At 39.0% G+C, this 22,067-nt stretch overlaps 1 protein-coding gene across 7 annotated transcripts in view; it reads left to right on the top strand.

The window, feature by feature from the left end:
• The first annotated feature begins 2,493 nt into the window (after positions 1-2,493).
• The window catches only part of MAPK9 (mitogen-activated protein kinase 9), a 44,796-nt gene continuing 25,222 nt past the window's right edge, over positions 2,494-22,067 (top strand). For 3 of the 7 annotated variants that reach the window (XM_044454301.1, XM_044454302.1, XM_044454297.1), the window contains exons 1-7: positions 2,495-2,642; positions 11,339-11,413; positions 13,868-14,037; positions 14,867-14,996; positions 17,635-17,693; positions 19,138-19,276; positions 21,278-21,443. In XM_044454301.1, the coding sequence (XP_044310236.1) occupies positions 13,916-14,037; positions 14,867-14,996; positions 17,635-17,693; positions 19,138-19,276; positions 21,278-21,443 (616 nt within the window). In that variant the 5' untranslated portion in view covers positions 2,495-2,642; positions 11,339-11,413; positions 13,868-13,915. Of the gene's footprint in view, positions 2,643-2,771; positions 2,836-7,431; positions 8,426-11,338; positions 11,414-13,867; positions 14,038-14,866; positions 14,997-17,634; positions 17,694-19,137; positions 19,277-21,277; positions 21,444-22,067 lie in introns of those variants that run through there. The other 4 variants (XM_044454303.1, XM_044454299.1, XM_044454298.1 and 1 more) reach the window with 4 other exon arrangements.

The raw sequence follows: 22,067 nt of genomic DNA, 5'->3' as shown, positions 1-22,067 counted from the left end.
TTACAGTAGACAGCAGCACACAGTAAACAGAAACTCATTCACACAAAATGGGAAAAGAGGCACAGAGATTCTCATTCAGATACAACAAAAGCAAGAAAGGGGCAGTCAGTCAGATATAGGAAGGGGTTTGAGGGCCTTCTTTCACCCTCCCTTGGTTTACAGGAGCAAGGAGAAAACGGAATGAGAAAAGGAAAGAGGGACACAAGATGTCACCAAACAGTATTAGGTCAATAGCTCAATCTTCCAAGAGTTTCTTTTCTCAGAACCATAGAGAAGTTCTTTCTCAAAGTCAACAACCTAGTTTTTTCCTGTAAACCTAACAGACCTTAATTGTCAATCCAAGAGTAAGCCACCCTAAAATACTGTGCAGTCCAACAGGCATGCCTCACAACATGGACATAAATTCAAGGTGAAGAAAAATCTAGAGGATATTGATTAGCCTTGAAAGGTGGATGGACGTTTCATGGTCAGGAACATTATCTCTGCTTTCCCAACCTGGTGAACATCAGATGTGGGCAGACTATGTGGTCCTGAAGATGAGACAATGATATTCAAACAGCTTATGGGTTAACAATAAACCAGCTTTTTGTACAATAAGCATATTGATTTCAAGATGTTCCGTAACTTACTTTCTTAGTGAATGAAACAATGTACACCCAGCCCCCCCAGTTAGGAATGTCCAAGTTAAGAACAACGAGCAAATCCAGAAGTCTCACCTCATCCTTGAGCATCAGGTGGGCGCCTACAGGTGTCAGGTGGCAAAGAGGAAGGAAGGAGAAAGGGAAGGACTGTACTTTGACCAGTCTTCATTTCTCTCAGAGTAATCTTTCCCTTCTGCACTCAGGTTTTGGTCAGCTTCTCTCTCTCCTTTGTAATACTTGACAGTATTCGGTTTTGACTCTCCCAGGTCCCTAAGTATGCTACTTCCTTAAAAATCGTAAATGCTTTTCACAGCACTACATAGGATTCTAATGAGAAAGCTGCACACTTCTGCTTTCTCTCTCTCTCTCTCTCCTCACACATCCAAACTCCGCCCACACAGTCTCAGTCACCAACCAATCACCTCACCCTTCCCCCCCTTTTAGCCCCCTTGCTATTCTGAAACTTACCAACAATTTAAGGAACACGTACAGAACACTTTAAATAATTACATGGTTACTTTCAGTCTTTTGCACTGGAGAAAAAGCTACAAAATATATCTAACACTTATCAACTCCATAAGAAATAATTTACGTCCCCCAAAACCTACAGATTGTCAGCTCCAAATCACTGTGGTGGGGGAAATACTCTATTCTCTTTAGCTTGGAAGGGTAAGGTCTCCAGTACTGCAGGTTTTATATTGCAACTGCATTTTAATCCAGAGAGAGAAACCTGAAAACAAGTGGGGAGAAGTGTCACAGGGAATCGGGAAGGATGGAAGAATATTTCGGAAGAAAAGGAGGAAGGATGTAGCAAACATACTGTTGGTATTTGCGGAAAGCCCTTCACAATCGCTCTGGCGCTGGGCCAAATGTACTAGTCCTTTCCAGAAGCCTCTGGAACAAACTGAGGGTGGGCAACGATTCCCCCCCCCCCCAGCCTTTGTTCCTTTGCAAAAGAAGGTGGGATGAGAAGGGACCATATAGGAAAACAGCTTGGTCTTACAAGGTGCCAAGGATGGTTTACTTGCTCTACCCCTTCTGTTGCATTTTAAAAGCCAGCTCTCAACTTCGAGACGTGTTGGCTGAGCGAGCACAGCCAGCTGCTCTGACAATTGCCTTTAAGAGAAGCTGGAACTAGGGAACGAGCGCTCCCGCTTCCTCTCTGCTCACTGAAGTCTGTGTCGCCCTCCAGCTTGGGTGAAAGCAGAACCCGCCCTAAAGGTTGCAAGAAGCCAAATGTGGAGGGTGGAAGGCAGAGGGGACTGCGCTGCTGCACCCCCTCGTGCAGGATAGGGAAGGGGCCAACAAGTGACGTTAGAGATCCAGCTGTCTATTGAATGCTCGGATTATGTCTCCCCGGGACTAAATACCGCTTAGTATTGGCCTCAGTGTAAAGGCTGCACTAAATAGCCTCTCGCTAGTTTTGCAAAGCCTTGGACGCTTGTTACTAAGAATACATTTCGAAGGAAAGTGTATAGTGCTCCTAACCTATAATGTGAGAATGACGTTTCCTTCCTCTGACTACAGTGCAACTAATCCTCGAGTATTTCATTCGCCTTTAATGCCAGTTAATTCGGCCTCAGAGAGAACAAGCACACACAGCGCTGAGAAAGTGTGTCATTAGTAACGATGGCATTTCCCCATTTAGAATGTTATATGGAAAGACGGTCCGCTGCGGCATATTCCCGTAGAATGAGATTTTGAATCTCGCCTGTTCTCCACACAGGTGACGTTACCTCGAAGAACATCCCTCCTCGTCGCGGAGGAAGTCGCTTGCAGACCGCTCGTTTATATAGCAGCCTTTAAAACCCGCCTCCGAAGGTTGGTTGGCTGAATCTTGGACACGTTAGGTGTTGGTTGGTCCCCGTGGATGTCTGTCCGCATGCTCGTGCCTGGTGCGGCCTGTGAGGGGCTGAGGGAGGCCATTGCGGTTGAAGAGTCTCTGAAAGCTCGATAAGGAGTCGAGGCGGTTGAGCGGCTCGCCTGGGGGCTTTAGAAGAGGTGAGGCGAGCGCCAGAGCTGGCGTGTAGGGGAGGAACCGCCGACGGGCGCGGTCGCTGAGCGGGGCTGTTGGTGGTGGGAGGCGCTGGAGGGGGGCAGTTCGGGAGCGGTAGCTGCGCCGACCACCCCCGTTCTCGTAGGTGGCCGCCTGGTGACTTCTGCCGCTCACCTCCACGCAGAGTTCTTTCTGGCTGTAAGTTTCCCTGCTGCTTTGCAGGCCCCTCGGCCTCATGGCCCAGCGGACAGCCTCACCGTTTCTCCCCACCGTTTCAGGCCCTAGCCTGCTTCCTGCCTTCGCCCTCCCCGCCCCCCGTTGTTCCCACGACGCGTTTCTTTTTTGCAACCAAAAGGAAAGCACTCTGGGGCTGGAGGAGGGGGCATCGCTCCGTGGTTAGGAACCTGCCTTACTGGAGCAAACTCCAGGCTCATTCCGTGGCATCTCCGGGGATGGAAAGAGCCCCCTTGTCTGCAGTCTGGGAGAGCTGCTGTCAGTTGAAATAAGACAGTCCTGGGTTGGCTAGACCACTGCTATGACTCTGGATATGGTGACTGCATATGTCCGTATGCAAGCAATCCTTGTCCCTCCACCTTCGTTTTCTTGGGTGCCACATTCATCCCCATCTATTGTGATTTGCAAGGAGGAGAAGCTTGGGATGTAGCTTGTTCAGGGTGCTGGGTTTAGGCTAAACTCTTCCTGTGCAGAGGCTGAACTAGATGACTCCCACATTCTCATTCTTGAGCTAGTGTAAATCTTGCCACTTTCCTCCTACCCTCACATTTCTTCTTTTCAAGGGCGAAAACTCAGGTGATCATGCCACAGACTGATATATATGAAAAGATGGTTTCATTAGCAGAGTAGGGTTATCGGTCCCACTGGATAGATTAGAAGAGAGGGTTATGAGTTCAGTTCTATATATCATCAACATCCTCATTATGATCATCATCTGTTTTATGTTGTACCATTCAATAGTTGAAGCTGTCTGGGTGGTTCACAACAAATTCTCAAAAATACAGAACAAAATTCAGTAAAAATAACATTTCTTAAGAAGTAGAATCCATTGATTTCAATTTACTTTGAAAGCAATTGTTGGCTAATAATTTTTATATATATCTTCCATTTCAAATGAGTCACAGCAGACTGTTTTTCAATAGGAGCAGAGGGGGGTCAACAGTATAATCAGCATTTTTTACTTAATAGCACATCTAGACTCATTATCAGTGCTGCTTTTGATGTCATACTTCTCTGCCTTAAAATTAGGATGACATACTACTGTTGGTGTGTCAAATTGTTGAGGTTGTGTAAGGGTTGTGATTACTGTTTTAAAATGCAGAATTTAAGTATGCTCATTGTATCACTTTTTCATTTCATGTGCCAAAATATAATTGAAATTACTAGGAATGATATAGGTGGCAATGTACTAATTTAAAGGACAGTTGTTGGTAGAATTAACTTTGTTTGCAGTGACATCTGTTTTTGTTCTTTCATACAGGGTTTTCTATGGGATGTGCTTCTCTTCTACCTTTTTATCATGATTGCCATTTGTATAGCACTTTCTACATTTAAAAGTGCATTACAGTTTTTCCAGTCTATTGAAAGATGTCACTATACTCATTTTTATACAGTGGGAAAATGATGCTGGGACCTGTTGAAGGCTACCTAATAAATATATAGATAAGCAGAATTAGAATCATGGATAGTCAAATTCAAATCCAGTACTGTGACTGCTGACATATATTGTGGAGCTGAATTGCTACACTTTTGAAGGAACAAACCCTACCGAATCGTGTAGGACATGCAGTTCAGTCTTGTGTAAATTCTCTCAGAAGTTAAGTCATATTAATTTCAAAGAGACTAAACTCTCCAGTGGGCATAAGAGTGTAGCCCTAGAAGCTCTTTGTATGTTGAATTTATACACAAGAGTTTATCATGTAGGAGCAAGAGAATGAAACCTGAATGTAGAGCATGATAATATATCTCACATTTGTTTTATGGTGTGAACACATAGTGGAAAACCAGAATTGACTCTTGCTTTCCAGTATATACATACACTGTAAAGGGTATCATTATAAATGTTTTTATTATTCCCTACACATGTGTCTATCTTAAAAGAGAAATATAATGAATGAAGTAGCCTTAGGTTATATGCATATAAAAGTACATATAAAACCACAGCTTAAAGAATGGCTAATTTATCAATTGCAAATAACCATGCTGTTTCATTCTTGCAGTTGTAAAAACATGAAAATTTACATTTTACTTTAGCAAGTATGGAATATATATTTAATGTTGATGCTTACCTTGCATGCAGGATAAGCTAACTGAATCATTCCCATGTACTGCCATCCAACACAGCTGCCTGTAACCATATGGGCTCAGAGGATTGTGGGCAACTAATGGAGGGTAGGAAGTACGTGGAAGCAAGAATTGCATCTGTACTTTCCTTGCCCTGCAAATACTTAGTGGCTGATTTCAGCCACCAGAATTTCTTGTATCCTGGCAGAGCTTAGCTTATACTTGTGTGTTCAGAGCCATAGCCAGTACAGAAAGAATTGTGCTGGTCACTCGGGCACTCCAGGTTCAGAGCCCCAGCACTAACCTTGGAGTGTTTTTCTAAGGCTGGAGCTGGTGCTCCATATTTATCTGTGGCTATCTAGTCAGTATCTAGTGCATGGGTCCTCAAACTGCGGCCCGCGGGCTGGATCCGGACCGCCATAGCTCGCCACATGTGCGTGCACAGAAAGGCAGGGGCATGCGTGCGCAGAGATCATTTTCTCCCAACAAGCCCAAAACTATCTCCCCCTCGCTCGGAGAAAAGGATCTCCCAGCAAGATTTTGGCTTGCTCGCAAGGAGATCCTTTTCTCTGAGTGAGTCCAAAATGCTCGCCTTGCGAGCAAGCCGCCCCTGAGGCTCTGGCTTGTTTGCAGGGAGATCGTTTTGGACTCATTGGGAGAAAATGATGTCTGCGCTTGCATGCCCCTGCCTTTCTGTGTGCGTGCATGCCCCCCCCCCCACCCGTGTCCCCTGCCGACACAGCCTTGGCAGCCCGCACCCATCACTGGCACCTTTCAACTGGCCCCCTATTCAGAAAGTTTGAGGACCCCTGATCTAGTGGTCAAAGGATTACATTTTTAATCATATAAGCAAACTAAAGAATTTCAGTCCTTTAAATACTGTTTGACATTTTTCTATTCAGAGAATCTTGTGATATGTTACCTGAAGATTTTCACGGTGCCCCACTTTGCAGATCAGTGCAACAAATTATGAGTTAATTAACCTATGTGTGGAATATACATGCTGCACATAGACTGCTTCCGCATTGAAACACAATCCATGAACACCCTACAACTTAAAAAATCTATGTTTTATTTAAATAACTCTGGGTTGATTAGCCCATGAACAATCCAGAGTGTGAGATGTCACTCAGCAGCCCAGGAATGGACCATTGGTAGGTTGTTCATGCAAAATGGAAGTGGCTCACTCATGTTTCAGCAAATCATGAGTTAATTGCTCCATGGTTTACTGTTGTGACATGTGATTCAGACCTGTGTATCATAACATGCTCAGTGTTCAAAGCATTTTGCAGTCTTTTGTCCTTACAATGAGGACATAAGCTACTACTTGGTGCATTTGTGGTGGCACTTTACGGCAGGTTTATTCCTGGATGTTTTCCAGTCCCTGTATGATTCACTTTTGACCAGCTGTAGTTTGGTGTTAAATGACCACTGGAAGATTCTGCAGTAGTTTATGCTTGTTTTCCTTGGGCTATTTGAGAGAAATAATGTGAAGATTTCAGTAATAGTAGCCAAGTGCTCATATCCTAGATAGAATGGATTTCCAAAAAGCCCATTTTCAACAGTTGTTTGTCATCTTTTTATGAAGTGGTATATGGAATAGCTGCAGTTTTCTTCTTACCCTTGGACAAAGCAGAAGGAGCACCAGACGTTTACTCCCTGTTGATGGCTGTGCCATGCTGGGTCAGATCAGTGGTTCATCTACTTAAGCATTCTGTTTACACAGTGGCCAACCAGCTGCCCAACGGATCTCACCTGCAGGATATGAGTGCAACAGCAGCCTCTCATCCTAGTTGGTAGCAACTGGTATACATAGACATTTTACCTCTGCGACTAGAGGCAGCATATAGCCATCAGGACTAGTAGCTATTGATAACCTTCTCCACAAATTTGTCCAGTCCCCCTTTATCCATCCAAATTGTGGCCATCACTGCATCTTGTAGAAGTGAATTCTATTACTTAACCATGTACTATGTGAAGAAATATTTCCTTTTATTTTTCCTGAATTTTCTTGCTTCAACCCTTGGATCATTTTAGTTGCACTTTTTCCAGTTGTACAATATCTTTTATAGTTGTGTTGATCAGAACTGGAATTGTAGACCATATTCTATGTGTAAACAGAACATAGATTTGTATAAGGGCAGTATGACAACAGTGGTTTTATTTTCAATGCCTTTCATCATTTTTATATTTTTATTTTTTAAAAAAAATACAAAGTACAATTAAAATTAAAATTAATCTCCCCTTCCAAAATTGCAATGACACTTGTAAAGATTCAAATCCTTTCCATTTTTTAAACACAGATTCAATAAATGTACCCAGATATCAAAATTATGTTGCTTTATTTACCCTTAATATCACAAATTAATTTATCATTAATAGCTATATTCTAGACTTCTCTATACCAATCACACAATTAATAAACATATTTTACTTTCCAGTTCTTAGCTATAATTAATCTCACAGCTATTGTTAAATTTGTTGTTCTTTATTATTCCAACTCCATTTTTATTATCAAATATTGAGAGTAATGCAGTTTCTCAATGACATTCCTAATTATGCCTAACATGGAGTTTGCCTTTTTCACAAGCAGCTTCACACTGGGTTGACATTTTCATTGAGCTGTCCATTATAACCCCAAGATAATTTCTTAGTCATTCACTGCCATCTTAGATCCCATCATCTTATACTTAAATTGGGAGTTTTAGTTCCAACATGCATTACTGTTTACTTGCTTATACTGAACCACATTTGTCATTTTGATGGCCATCATTCACTTGAGGCTTCTCACAATCACTTCTGAGTTTAACCATTCCACATAGCTGACATTAGCAAACTAGGTCTCTTCACTGCTCACTTCTAATTCCAGATCATTTGTGAATAAGAATTGAAATGTGTTATTATTGAAGTGTAACTACTGCTGTGTAACAGGTTCTTTGTACACTCATTCTTTGCTCCCATAATGATGTTCTGAAGGCTTGTATAAATTAGGTGCTCAATTATGAATTTGGTCCAAGTCTGAGTCTTACTACTTATGGCCTTGAATCTCTTTTAGGAGAAGTCTTTTTTGAGATATTTTGAATATAGCAAGTTGACTGAAATCTTGATGGAAAAATGAATTCAGCACCAGTTTATCTAAAGAAAGACACTCAAATATATGACATACAGCTTTTAAAATAGTGAACATGATTTTGAAGTGCTGTCACGCTTCAAGCTCTGAAAAAAATAATGACTCTTCAAGTTTGTAGTAGAAGCAACCTGTGCCTCATACTGATTGGCTGGGATGCGTCTTATGGAGTAACTAAGGACAACCATCTCCCTCAGTTGCAGAGTAGCTTTGCACTTTATCTGTTTGTGCGTGCATGTGTCTTTAAAGCACAAATGGATAAGCTGTTAAAAAATAAATCTGGCAATCCAGGTAAAGGGGTCATACTATATCAGTGAATCAAGCTGGGAGGATGAGAAAGGATCAGCTTATCCTGTGATTGAGGTATACTATCATGTTTTATGTTATATCTGTTCCTGTTACTCTAAAGCTACTTTAGTATGTAAGTGGGATGTTTTGGTTCTGATTCTATGACAACTGATTGTTGGGTATGCCAAACTTGTATGTACAGGCATTGATTTTGGTGGAGACTATTATAACTTGTTAATATTAAGCTTGATCTAAAAACAGTTTAACTTGCCCCTTAGGGATTGGTACTTCATATCATAATTGGAATACCTCACAACAAGAGAACCAATGTGGAGTAGTGGTAAAGAGTGCAGGACTGGAACTCAGGTGTGCTAGTTCCCATTCAGCCATGATGCTCACTGAGTAACTTTGAACCAGCCACAGACTCTTAGCCCAACCTATCTCATAGTATTGTTGCTGTAAGAATAAGCTTGAAAGGAGAATTATGTAAACTATCTTGAGTTCCTTGGAAAGAAAAAAAGGTGGGAGATAAATACAGTAAAAATCACCCCCTGCAAAATATATGTGTATATGCGCAAAACACAAACTATTTGAACTTGTTTGGCTTCTGCTGTAACTAAAATTATCTTGGGCAATAACGTTTAGTAGCCAGTTGTACATATCTAGAATAGTTAACTTTCACGCTGGAATTTTGACCATATTATAAACCTGAATTTCATATGTAGTAATAGTGATAAATATTTGGTTACATCTAATAATATTAAATGACAGAATACCCTACAATGTGAGGTTCTGGACTGGGACCCTGTCCTGCCTTCAGGTCCAAGTTTGAGAGGAGACCTGTGTTGTGCTGGTTGCTTTACAGTTCTCCCTCAAAAGCGAAGTGTGACACAGAAAAGTTCCAATCTCTTTTCTGAATTTGGAGCTGGGAAAGGGGCTGTTGATTGTTGCTGACCTTGTGCTGGAATTTTTTGGAAGTTCCCTGGGTACACCTTAGGTTCAAAATCACAAATGGACAAATGTGAACCCTGGGAAAGGTGCAGGTGAGAAGGGCTTACTTGTGACATTTATTGTCATAACGGAGCCATAGTCTTGTAAATACTCTGTTTAGTATTGTTTAGAGACCTTGAATGATTTTGTAAAAATTGGAAAGGGCCATTCCTGTTAGAGGGGGAGTGGAGAGGGTAAGATCTGGAGATATTTCTATTGCTCAACCCCTCAGTGTTGGTAAGCGAGCAACACCCATCTAGCTGCATGTGGGGAAGTAGAACTAGGAATGGGAGGCAAAAATCTTCCTCCTGAGGTTGTAGCAGCAAGGTAGGGGCATATAGTATGATCCTTGGCATGCTCTCAGGGGGCCATAGGATTACTCCTTTAGATTTGGGACCCTCCTTTAAAATAAATTTCATAAAATTGGAATGGATATTATGCAAGGAACAGGAAGAATAACTAAAATATATAATATTCTATGGAGAAAGTCTGAAATTAATTATTTGAAAAGAGGAACGTTTTGATGAAATGCTTGAAATTAATAATAGCAGGTTGCTTTAGATGGTAATATCTTAATGACGCAAGATGAATTTAACATGTATCCCATATTCTTTGTACTTATGAGAGATAGTCAAATCCTTTTGTTCTTAAGTTGCATAAATTATTTCAAATAAAGCAGGCCATCGTAGTAAGAGGTTTTGTAGTGATAGAGGAATTGGTTTATGCATCAGTCAGGAAGGGATTAACCGGGAAAGTACATACAATTCTTAAGAAAAGTGCAAAGTAAAAGACCCATGAATTATCAAAAGGAATGAGAAAAGGTCCTGAGTATACCCATAGGAAAAATGTAATATGTAATAGGCCAAGTACTGATTGCAGGAAACTTTAAAGAAACATTTTATGAAATGATTATATCAAATAATAGTTGTGTCCATGTTTTAAACATATTATGGATGGATTGCTGGGTAGGTCATAGATTTGTTGGAGTCCTAGCTCCTAGATCCTTTAATGTCCGAGGTGGGACTCTGAAGGTCAAGATTCCACCCTGCTCCTTATGGCTGGAATAGAACTGTGCTTTCTGCCCACCCCAAAGATTGCACCATGGTAGAGAGGGCAGAAGGCTGGGACTGAGGACTTAAATCAGTTCCTGTCAGTATTAAAAGGAAAAGTTTTTGCGAGTTTATATAATATTATTCTGACCAGATTATGAATTACAGTATTCCAAATGAACTATGAAGAGATCATCTGAGGGAAGAGGGCATAGACTCTCCTATAACTTGGGATAACTATTCAGAGGGGAAGTGCTGAGGATCTACTGTCCCCTTGACTCCAGTGGATGCATTCAAATGCTGTATCTGCACACAGAGCATAGGATGTTTGGAATTCCTGCAACATCATGAACATGAATAGGATTGCTCTGAAAGAAAATTATATGAGTTGCTGTGTTGATAAAGTTGAGAAGATCACAATTTTTTAATCAGCAGCTAAGGTGTCATACGCTATTTATTAGAAGGAGACATTTGGTCTAGATTTTTCAGATTTATTTTACAGGATTTCAGGTAGTGCCGTAATATTTAAACATTATGTCTAGGCATATGAAAATCAAATATAAACATGTATTATCTTCAATTTTCATTTACTTTTGAATTGATAAATTTATGGATGATGTGTGTTCCTATTCATTATTTATGTTAGTATTAAGAATCAGTCTGTATAATTGTTTTTAACGTTAACAGTCACTAGTTGTGTAAATTTCTTCCAGATGAGTATTTGTGGCAAAAAACAGTGGGAGTCTTGTGATGTTTTAAAGACTAGCACTTTATTTTATGCATATTCTTTCATGGATTTGAGTCTATTTCATCAGATGCAACTAATGTTAGAGATCATCAACAGTGTGAAGTCCTGGAATGTTGAAATATTCTCAGTATTGAAATTAAGTAATTTTTTGAATTGCCTTTTCTGATGTCAAACCATATGCCTGTTTATTCTCTTACATAGAGATTGACCTGTTTGTCCTGTGCTGAATGCAGAAAAGCTTTGCTGCCAGATGATATATATAACACTAGAAGATAAGTAAGTGACTATGCCCTTGATATTCTGGCTTACATTATTCAGACTTACACTAGTGTTGCTTGGATAGATATTGAGACAAAATTGGCATCCTTGTATGTTTTGAGGTTTGGTCCCTGTGTTTGTATCTTTGTTATATAGCCTGCTACTTATGAGCAGTTCTTTTAGATTAAAGGATTGTCTGTAAAACAGGACAGGCCTACCACCTAAAACCTGTGATTATTATTGTCCAGGATGGAACTGAAACTATGAAACAGTCTTATGTCACTTTACTACATAATATGAACTAGATTAATACCCAACTCACATGTCATGGTGGCAAATCATGGATTAGTTAACCCATGATTTTTGGTGACCAACATGAGGTATTTCTGCTTACCTTAAACACCGCCAAGTCTGCATGACCTGGTTTGCTTAAACAATGAAGATAGGGGAAAAATTGAAGTGACCATCTCAAGGCTTGAACTTGACAGCCAGGTCAATGGTTTGGCGTAAACTGACTAGAAACTTTAAAACTTATATTTAGAGATTTGTGTTGCTTTGCTGCAGGTACTCTTTTTACCCCAATAATGCATTTACAGAGAATCTGGTTGTTTACATTAACACTCCATCCCGTGTGTTGTGATTGCTGGAGGGAAATGACAATGATGTTGAGACCAGCAGTCCTATAAATGCAAGGTACAAATATGTGCAGGAAATTTAAGGATAAGAGGACAATTTTGACAAAGTAAACATGCAGTTCAGGCAGGTTTTTAAAGAAACTAGGTCTTAATGCCATCTTGTAGTTCCTTACAACATCAATTAATTTGACATAGTTAAGTAATTGAAATGGTCCACTGATGCATATCAGCTCTTGTCATTCATGTATTTTCCAAACTCCTATTATCCTTGTTGAAGATAAGCAATCAGCATGGAGCTGTGTCATATACTTTAGATGCTTGTTCAATTAAATGTAGTCCTTCATGTTAATTTACATTAGCCTATTTTCTTAGGAAGCAGTACTTTTTTGTTAACAAATGATTAAATAAAATCATGTCTGTTTGCCTGAATATAGCTTTCTTCTGCTTCTATTTCCCTAACATATCATTCATCATTCATTCATTACATTTCTGTACTGCCCAATAGGCAGTATTAAAATGTTGCTGCCTCACTTTTTAGCAAAAAAGAATTCAGATTTTTTAACACAACCAGCTACCGTGCATGTGTGTGTTTCATGACTGTGGCTGTTTCTGCATCTGTACTGGAGGACATAGTTCATGTGGTGGAACAAGGAGCCTAGACTGGTAGCTGACAAGAATTGCCCTAACATGTGATCCACTGCCTTACTATGATGTTGCTCTGAGGAACAGGGTATTTTCTGTTTTAGGACTAAGGGATGTGGGTGGCCTCATTCTTTCTTTAACCTTGCCACCACCTGTGTGAATGTTTTGAGCGTGGCTATGCACTTCAATTCATCATTAACTTAATGACCCAGAAATATTTTTGTTTAATCCATATAGGCGGTCACTGGGGCTCCTGGTTTTATTTAATTTTTGCTCTCCTCCCTTACGTTACCTTACCTTACCTTACCTTACCTTTTTTTTTTTTTTTTTTGGTACTGCTTTGGAGACATTGCTGTATATTGCTATCAGAAAAGGCACTTCTTTTCTTTTGAAAAGGTATTCGGCCAGTGGTGGACTATGTGTCTTTGGACCAAGGCTGCAGCTTTCTTTAGCCTTGCTCCCCCCCGCACCCCCCCCACAAGACCTATGCAGCATTCGTATAAATGGGACCTGTCTCTTTATTTCTAATTGCATATGTGCAGGGGGACTTGCAGAAGGGAAGCATGAAGACTGGTAGAAAGTAATATTCAAAAATTAATTTCTGTCTCCTATAACTTCAAAATTACCAGTAATTTTACATATAATACAGCTACTGGAGCACATCTCAACAGGACTGGAAAGATCCCAGGATCTGGTAATCTGGGTAGCTAAATATTTGATACTGGTGCTAACAATATCTTTTTCTAGCCCTGTTAAAGAAATTCTAATCTGTTTGCTTGCTTATCTCTCATTTAGTCCAGATGACCCTGAGGGCTAGCTGCTGCTCTTGCTAAGGTTACCATAGGGTGATACAGTTGATGTGATAAAAAATAATTTGAATCCTCAGGGGCATTGTTGCATAATGCATATTTTTCTATATCCCAGGAAACCTGTGGAATTTGAATAATTATGTGTCTAAGATAGAATCACAGTGATAAGTCACTACACTAAAATCCCTTTGGATGCTTTGTCACCTTAGTCAAGTATTTACGTAGATAGTAAGCTGAATTCACAATGTGTTTTGCTCCCTGCCTGGTTATCTATTTCTGAAGGAAAAGGTTATTGGCTAATTTTGTGCTTAAAAATGACTGTGCTGCAAAATATTTGAGTATAGACTTGTTAAAACAATTTCACAATGTTATTTATTTGTAAACAGAACTTAAAAGTGCCAAATCCTAGGAGGAAAACTACATGACACTGCATCATGAGTGAGAGTAAATGTGACAGTCAATTTTACAGTGTTCAAGTTGCAGATTCAACCTTCACTGTCCTAAAACGCTACCAGCAATTGAAACCTATTGGCTCAGGTGCTCAAGGAATTGTTTGGTAAGTGGTATTAACTCAAAACCAGTATAAATCTCTATCAGTATATAATTTGTTGCTTGAAACAATAAAAAGCTAAATTGTAGAGCTATCTGAATATAAAATAGCAGCTGCTTCCCATAGTTCCAGAACAGAATTTTCTCTTTTTTCTTCCTAAAAATTTTCCTCCTTAAGAAATAGCAGCTATAGATATTTAACTTATGCATATACCTTCACGAAAAGTATTAATTGCTTATTAATAAGATCAAATTTATTTTGGGCAATAACATTGAATTGTAGAAAGATGTATTTCAAGGAAACCTACTCATAGATGTGTTAACTCATTTACCTGTGTAACGTGCCTTGAGGAAAAAGCCACTTCTTCCAGGTAATCCAACCTAATAGGACTATTCCCTGCACCACTACTGCTCACACCAGCCCAGCTTCCTGTCTTGAATTGTTAAAATGATGTGTTCTCTTAAGGCCAGAAGAAGCACTGAAGTTTGTATGTGCAGGCCCACTGTAATGCTGTACTGACTTTTCTCAGCCAGAAATGGCAGGGCTATCCTAGCAGTTGGCCATCATGTAACAAATTAGTCTAAGCACCTGGACAAGCATAGCATAGGGAGATATAGATATGTATCAGAGAACAGGTAGCAAACAGTAGAAGAAAGAAATCTACATAAACTGAAGAAAGAAGAGCAAGGACAGACAGTTCCATGAACAACAAATTATAAGGGCATTTAATGGCTTTTGCCTGTGCAGAGATCAGTACAGACAACTCTTAAAGTTATAGCTTTTTCAGTGCTTGCTCCTGATTTCAGATATCTGTGTTTCTGTTTTAATGTTTCAGTGCTGCATTTGATACAGTCCTTGGAATAAATGTAGCTGTAAAGAAGTTGAGTCGCCCCTTTCAGAACCAAACGCATGCAAAACGAGCATACAGAGAACTTGTGCTCCTAAAGTGTGTCAATCACAAAAATGTAAGTTAGTGTAATATATTAAAACCAAACATTTGGCTGAATGTTAACTGAGTCAAGTATACAGGCAGTTCCCAAGTTATGAATGTCCGAGATGAGAACAACCCATACTTATGAACAAACTGCCATAAAGTCTGTTAATTTTTATTTAAAAACCTGTATAAAATCGTCATAGAGAGAGAGGAAGTGAAAAGGGAGGGAGAGTGAGAGAGAGGAAGAGGGCGAGTGCCAGGGAACCCCCAAAGCATTACTGTAGAGAAGGAGTCCTCAAACTTTTTCAAAAGGGGGCCAGTTGAAAGGTGCCCGCAGTGGGTGTGGGCTGCCAAGGTGGTGCTGGCAGGGTGTGTGGGCCAGTGATGGGGCGGGGGCTGGGCGCACGTGCCCGCAGCAAGGTGAGGGTGGGGGGGGGTGCGCAGCGAGGCGCCGACTTGCTCGCATGGAGATCGTTTTCTCTGAGTAAGTCCAAAACGATCTCCCTGCGAGCAAGCCGCCACCTCGCAGCGCCCCTGCTGCAAGTCCAAAACCTCTGAGGCGGGCCGGATAAATGGGCATGGCTGGCTGGATTCGGCCTGCGGGGCCGTAGTTTGAGGGCCCATCCTGTAGAGAAAGAGGAAGTAAAGGGGTAGAAAGGGAGGCCTCCAAAGCATGCTTTCTTGCCCTGCCCATGTGGAGAGGGAAGCATTTCCTAGCTGCAAAAAGGTACTGGCGAGGTTGGGCGTTGGAGGAGAGCTAGAGTTATTTGTGGTTTTTTAACTTTCATGTAGGTCCTGTGCCCCTGAACCCCACAGATATGGTGGGCCAAATATACATGATCTGACTTACTACAAATTCTACCTAAAGACAAATATCTGTTTTCTCAGAAACAGAACTGGTTCATAACTTGAGGACTGCCTGTAATTAAAACATTTAGTTTTTAAAGCACATTCATGTGTTATTGTACAGCCCTAGTAGTAGCTTGTAAAGCTTCAGTATGTTTTGATGAATTATTAATATACTATAGCTTTTATGCCTGCCACACTTCTATCAGGATTGAGCTTACATCAGTTACTGATGCTTTATAAAGCTGAGATATAAGAAGTATATTTTAGTGGCTACCACATCCGATAGGTATATATTAATTGGGTCTTTATGGATTTGGGTCATAGGAGTGTGTGTGAGTGAGTGTGAGAGAGTCAGTCTCAGTGTAGTAACACTTGCATATAAATAATAATCTCAGTGCCAGTATATCAAACGAAAGTGCCAGTATGTCAATACTACATGTCCAAGAGGACATGTAGTATTGGAGGAAAGTCAAGCAACTTGTAAGCATATAGTAAGTATGTAATTCTGTGTATTTCTTCCATTGTATGTTTATTATGAAGAGATCTTTAATTTACTAGTTTTCAAGTTTCATAATATATTAAAACTAATTCGAGAATTGTCCTAGAACAATTTTCTATTGTAGGTCTTCAGTGCTTGCTTTTTTCACAGCTTATGTTCAGATACGTTAATTGAATTCTGCATGCAACAATAACACGCTACATATAAACAACTGATACATTAATTGTAATATAGAAAACCCACTATATATTTTGCTTTATCATTATGTCTCCTTGAAAAATTCATAAGAATCTTGTAAGAGTTGCTTTAGCTAACCAGAAAAACATAAAGATTGTGATAGCTTCTCAGACTGGAATGGTGGATTTGTTGATTCCACTGCAGATTGGTAATCAATATTATTGTTCATACATTAAAATTAATTCAATATGTTTCTTTTTAAGAACATTTTAAAACCTTAGTAGTAACCCATGTAACTATCCAGTAATGTTCTTAATCTTAGCATTTTGCTTATTTTAGCATTTATAAGCAGCCCATAGAACCTTTGGGTTGTGGAGCGGCATAGGAATGGAATGAAATGCAATCGAAGGGATAGGGATAGATAAACATCTGATGAGCACTGAGGGACAATCTCAATGTATCTGAAAAAAGCTTTCTCTTCTATGCCTGCAACATTTCTGAGTCCTTTGTTTAGTTATCTGTAAAGTGACAAATTCATAACAATATTCTTTTGCTGGTATTTGTAAACCTATTTATTTCTAAGCTATTTCAGATACAATTAAAGGAATAGTTTTTAAAATATGACTAATTATTTCCAGTTATTCTCTAATTTATATAGAAGTCAATATTTTTTAGATAAAATAGTTAGACTAATCAGTTACTGTTTTCAGAAACACTTAAAATTAGTAAAAGTGGCAGTATACACTTCATACAAATTTTGCTGTAGATAGTCACCTCAACATTTTTAATGTTATACCTGGTCATACAGGACAAAGCAGAGAGACTTGGTTTTTTAAAAAGCATTTCACCAAAAAAATGGTGATCACCAGTTTCTTACCCTGCAATCCAAAGTGGATAAAAATCATTTTTTTTATTTAAATTGGATTTTTTAAAAATTAAATGCTTTTTTGAGGAAAAATCTTTCTAAAGATAGTTCTATTTAAGATACATTATAATCCATCATGAAATAAGGGTTAGTTTATAATTATGTAGCATGAGGCAATGTTAAAATTATTTGGAAAATGAATTTCAGAGGTTTCTGTAAGATTATTGGGCAGTTTTTGTCATTGTGGTAATATGCATTTTTTAATTTCTGGTTTTACAGATAATTAGCTTATTAAATGTATTCACACCACAGAAATCTCTAGAAGAATTCCAAGATGTGTAAGTTTATTTACAGATTACGTATTCTTGTTAAATATCTGTTTCAGATTCTAAGAACAGATTGTCCAAATTCCCTTCAAGGCATAATTTGATCACTATTTTGTTTTGTGCATATTGTGGCCGCTGGAGAAATATGTCATGAACTACAAATTGTATGAGGGGCTATAGGTTACTGGGAATTTTCACTTTTGGGGCCATAGATGGAGCTGTGAGCTCAGAGATGAAACTCTCCACTTGGCACTTCAGCCCCACATTCCTTCCTGTCAGCTGCCAAAGAAAGTTCTGTGGTGTCTCCTCTTCCAAGGGTGGTGTCACAATGTCAGTGGAGGGAGGGGGGGACCTCCATATGCCAGTAGGTAAGGAGGGAAGAGAGGCCCTTCTCTGTCAGAACAACTCCATCGTGTGGAAAAAATTAAAAGAGGATAGAGAAGCATCACATGTACCCTAGCTGAGATCAGAGGCTTCTATCAAGCAGGCAGCATTCTTAATGGCCCTCCAGTAAATGTCAGAACTGGAAAATGAGATTTTTTTCCACTTTTTTATTGGCAGCTTTACGGTAGTCTTTGATTATTAGTTTTATTTTTTCCAAAGAGCAGTCAAATACTAAATGCAAATGGTCTGATATTCTTTTTGAGTTAAGACATAAATTGGATAAGTTTTGACTATTAACATGATAGGGAGGTGGTTTTCACTCAGATCTGGATTACTTTCATGTATTTCTGCTAAGAAATGTAAATATTTACAGAAGTTCAAGCATTTACGATACTCATACAAACTCTATCACAATAGAGTCTCCTTTAAAACAATCTGTCTACACTGAAATAATTAGCAGATAATTTTGTTTTCTTTACATTATCTGTCATGAAAATTGAAATTAGGAATTGTGAAGAAAACATTTTCTGTATTTTCCTATTTTTTGCATTCTGAAGGAGGTTTTCTATTGTCAGTGTATTTGTAGGTATATTTCAACTTTGGTTCATGATGGGTATCTTCTTGTTTCAAAGTAATTCAGCTTTACTTGGCCTGCTTCTGTCTTTAATTATTATGCTACTGATTTATTGATTGAGCCTTTGAAATATTGAGTTTTTGATGTACTGTCTTCTGCTCTCATTGTGATTTTGTTTTACTGGTAATATTCTTCTTTAAATTTTCTTGGGACTAAATTTTTAATGTTGTCCTCCTTAACTTTATTTTTTCTCATAAATATGTCAACATAAGTATGTAAATATATTAAAAACTGTTCCACTGGAATTATTTTACACCCTGGCAAGTTAGGAATTGCACATCAATTAAAGTATAATCCTGTATTATCCATATTCTTTGCGATGTATTTTTTGTAGAAGAAAGCGCCCTTGGTCCATTGTACTGGGGGGCGGTGGGGGAGAGAGAATATGAGAACAAAAAAGAAATGCTGTTTTGTTTATTTTTTCTTTTAATACATCAGGTATTTGGTTATGGAATTGATGGATGCTAACTTGTGCCAAGTTATTCATATGGAACTGGATCATGAAAGGATGTCTTACCTTCTGTACCAGATGTTGTGTGGTATCAAGCATCTCCATTCAGCTGGTATCATCCACAGAGTAGGTAGTGCTTTACAGTCACATTCATAACAGCCTTTTCCTACTTATCTCCAGTCAAATATTCAATTATATTAAACATTTTGAGAATTCATTGACAGTTCAGAAATACCTCGATGGAGCAGATTTTACAGGCTATATTTTCAAGACTGATTTAATTATTTTATTTATTTAAGGTTTTTGTATGACATCCCAATAACTAAAAAAAGTCTCTGGGCGGCTTACAGAGATGAACCAAAACAGAACCCATGAGGGCAACAAAAAAGAAAAAGTTACACTGCATCTAAAATAGGAAGAAAAACAAGGACTGAACAAAGAAATTTGCAAGCAGTTTTAATTTGGTGCCATTCCTGCTTATATATCCCTAATTAAATCTAGTGATTAGAGCAAAATTTCCTCTTTCTTTGCATCATAATGGGTAGATCTTCTATAAACTTGGTCTATCTTTTTATACACATTTAGATGAGCATAAAATCCTGTGGCAGTGTTTTCCATAGACTAATTTAGATGTGTCATTGGTCAGAACATACTATTATTCTTACCTACCGCTTCATTACCCGGGCACGCAATTTGGTAAGATCTTTTAAAAAATATATCTTGCTGTTCTGCCTTATAGTCAGCCACTTGCCTGGGTGCTGGCAGGTAAATTGCAGGCAACAATGTTACCGAGGCAACATTCTTCTGTCTCTGACTTTTAAAGGAAAGGATCAGCCATGTCTACTGCATCCACAAGAGCATCATAGTGATTTTACCAGTCCATGACTTAGTACTGTTGAAAGCTGGCGTTGCTCCTGAGTTCCTAGACTTGGAAAGCCCTGAGGCAATTTTTAACTGGTCATGTGAAAATAGCACTGCGCATGCAGGAAGAATTGGAAGTGAAGGATGATGATATGAAATGCAAAGAGAACAAGTAGAAAGAGGGTGTTGAGGACTGACACATTGTCAGATTTGATCTATTTTATGTTTTATCTTCTAAAGATATCCGCTTGCATTTGTTTACAGAATTAAGTTAAAAAGATATTTTGTGCAAGGAAAAGGACTGCAATGTAAGTGCTGTATAAGTTTGTATCTTCACACAGGAGTCAAAAATTGGAAAAAAGTTGTTAGCAGCCACAACCAGCCATCAGGTGGCACAGGAGCTAAGGACAGGGCTGCTACAAACTGGTTTTAGCCCACCCCTCCACTATCAAATGAATTTTACTCAGGGTTCCTTCACAGACCTAATTTATAACCCCAAGGGAGGGAATGTGAAGAGTATGGAGACTGCTCACTCCCAATTCCTTCCTTTCCCCCAAGCACAAGATTTCTACTGCTTTAGTTATAGCAGAAACTTGTAGAAACCTATGTCTAAGGAAGAACTATTATAGGACAATTGCATTTAAATTATGAACAAGATACCTACCACTCTGCTTTGATGTACGTTAAAATAGTTTTGTGCAATCTTGCATTCATTTTTAAATGTATTAATAGTATTAATTAAATATAATTTAAATGTATTAATAGTCCATCCACCTAGAAGGTCCCCTAAATGGTCCAAACTATCAGTAAACCTGTAATAGAATATTAGTAAAGCAAATATCCCCTAAGATGCTAATTAATACCTGCAGTATTAGTATGCCATATTAAAGTCTCCTCACTGTTGAATGCAAATTTAAAAAAGTTTTTTCCCCAGTTTATCATAAATTGACTAAAGTTGAGGCAAGAGAAGGCTAAGAAGTTGCTGTTCCACTCCCCAAAAACTTAAGCACCTGAAGACAGGGAGCTGAGGGTTCTCAATCATATGGTAAGCATTGAGTTCCATGGTGGCCATGGATTTGAAGCTAGGTCTTGCTCATCCAAGCCCAGTACTCTATCCACTATAATACACCAGGTTGTCATTTTTCTGTTTAAACTGAGGTAAAGATTTTGTATACAAAGCCATGTATATGTCAGATTGGTAAACTATATAATAATATTATGGATTATACCATTTGTTAAGTATTTGACTGTACACTTTTTCCTTAGGATTTAAAACCCAGCAATATAGTAGTAAAATCAGATTGTACTCTCAAAATCCTTGACTTTGGACTTGCAAGGACTGCTTGTACTAATTTCATGATGACCCCGTATGTAGTAACACGGTATTACAGAGCACCAGAAGTTATTCTTGGCATGGGATATAAAGAGAATGGTAAGTTGCAGGATGGAATGTTGTATTTGTTCATCTGTTGGGTACCTGATCAGTAGTTAGATTTGTCTTTTTCTTGAATGGCTTATTGTCATTTCAGGGAGCCATTTGTGGTAGTCTTGCCACTATGTGACTTGACTGTACTTCCACCTAGTCAGGTAGAGCAGGAGATAGTACTGAGTCATCACTGCTATGCAGCTATGAAGTGGGGACGAGTGCTGTGTGCTCTTGGAGGGCATAAAAAGATGTCATCAGAGGTAGGGAACACTGCTGTGCTGGTCAGTAAGCAGCTGCCATACATGATTCACCTACCTTTTTCATCCAACTTAACATCCTAGTTTCTCCTGGTAAGTACGTGTTCAGTACCTACAGGAATATCACCCCAGAATACCCCATGCCCATCTTGCCAGGTTTAGAAAGAAGAGCTAGTAGCAAAATTAATTTCTCAGGTTTCCAGCTGACTACTTAACCTGAGACACAGTGACTCATGATGATAGATATTTTCTTAACAGACCAGTAATGTGCAGCAAATCCTATCCTTGAAGCCCATTAACACATAAGAGTGGCAAATTAATGGATTTGTTAACCTATCATTTGCCAGGGTATGTGCCACTGATACTTGCATAA

This window comes from Varanus komodoensis, unplaced genomic scaffold (assembly GCF_004798865.1).
Source record: "Varanus komodoensis strain SLA01 unplaced genomic scaffold, ASM479886v1 scaffold7_3, whole genome shotgun sequence".
Classification (NCBI taxonomy): domain Eukaryota; kingdom Metazoa; phylum Chordata; class Lepidosauria; order Squamata; family Varanidae; genus Varanus; species Varanus komodoensis.
Note: the sequence above shows the minus strand (reverse complement) of the source record. Positions and strands in the feature narration are given on the sequence as shown.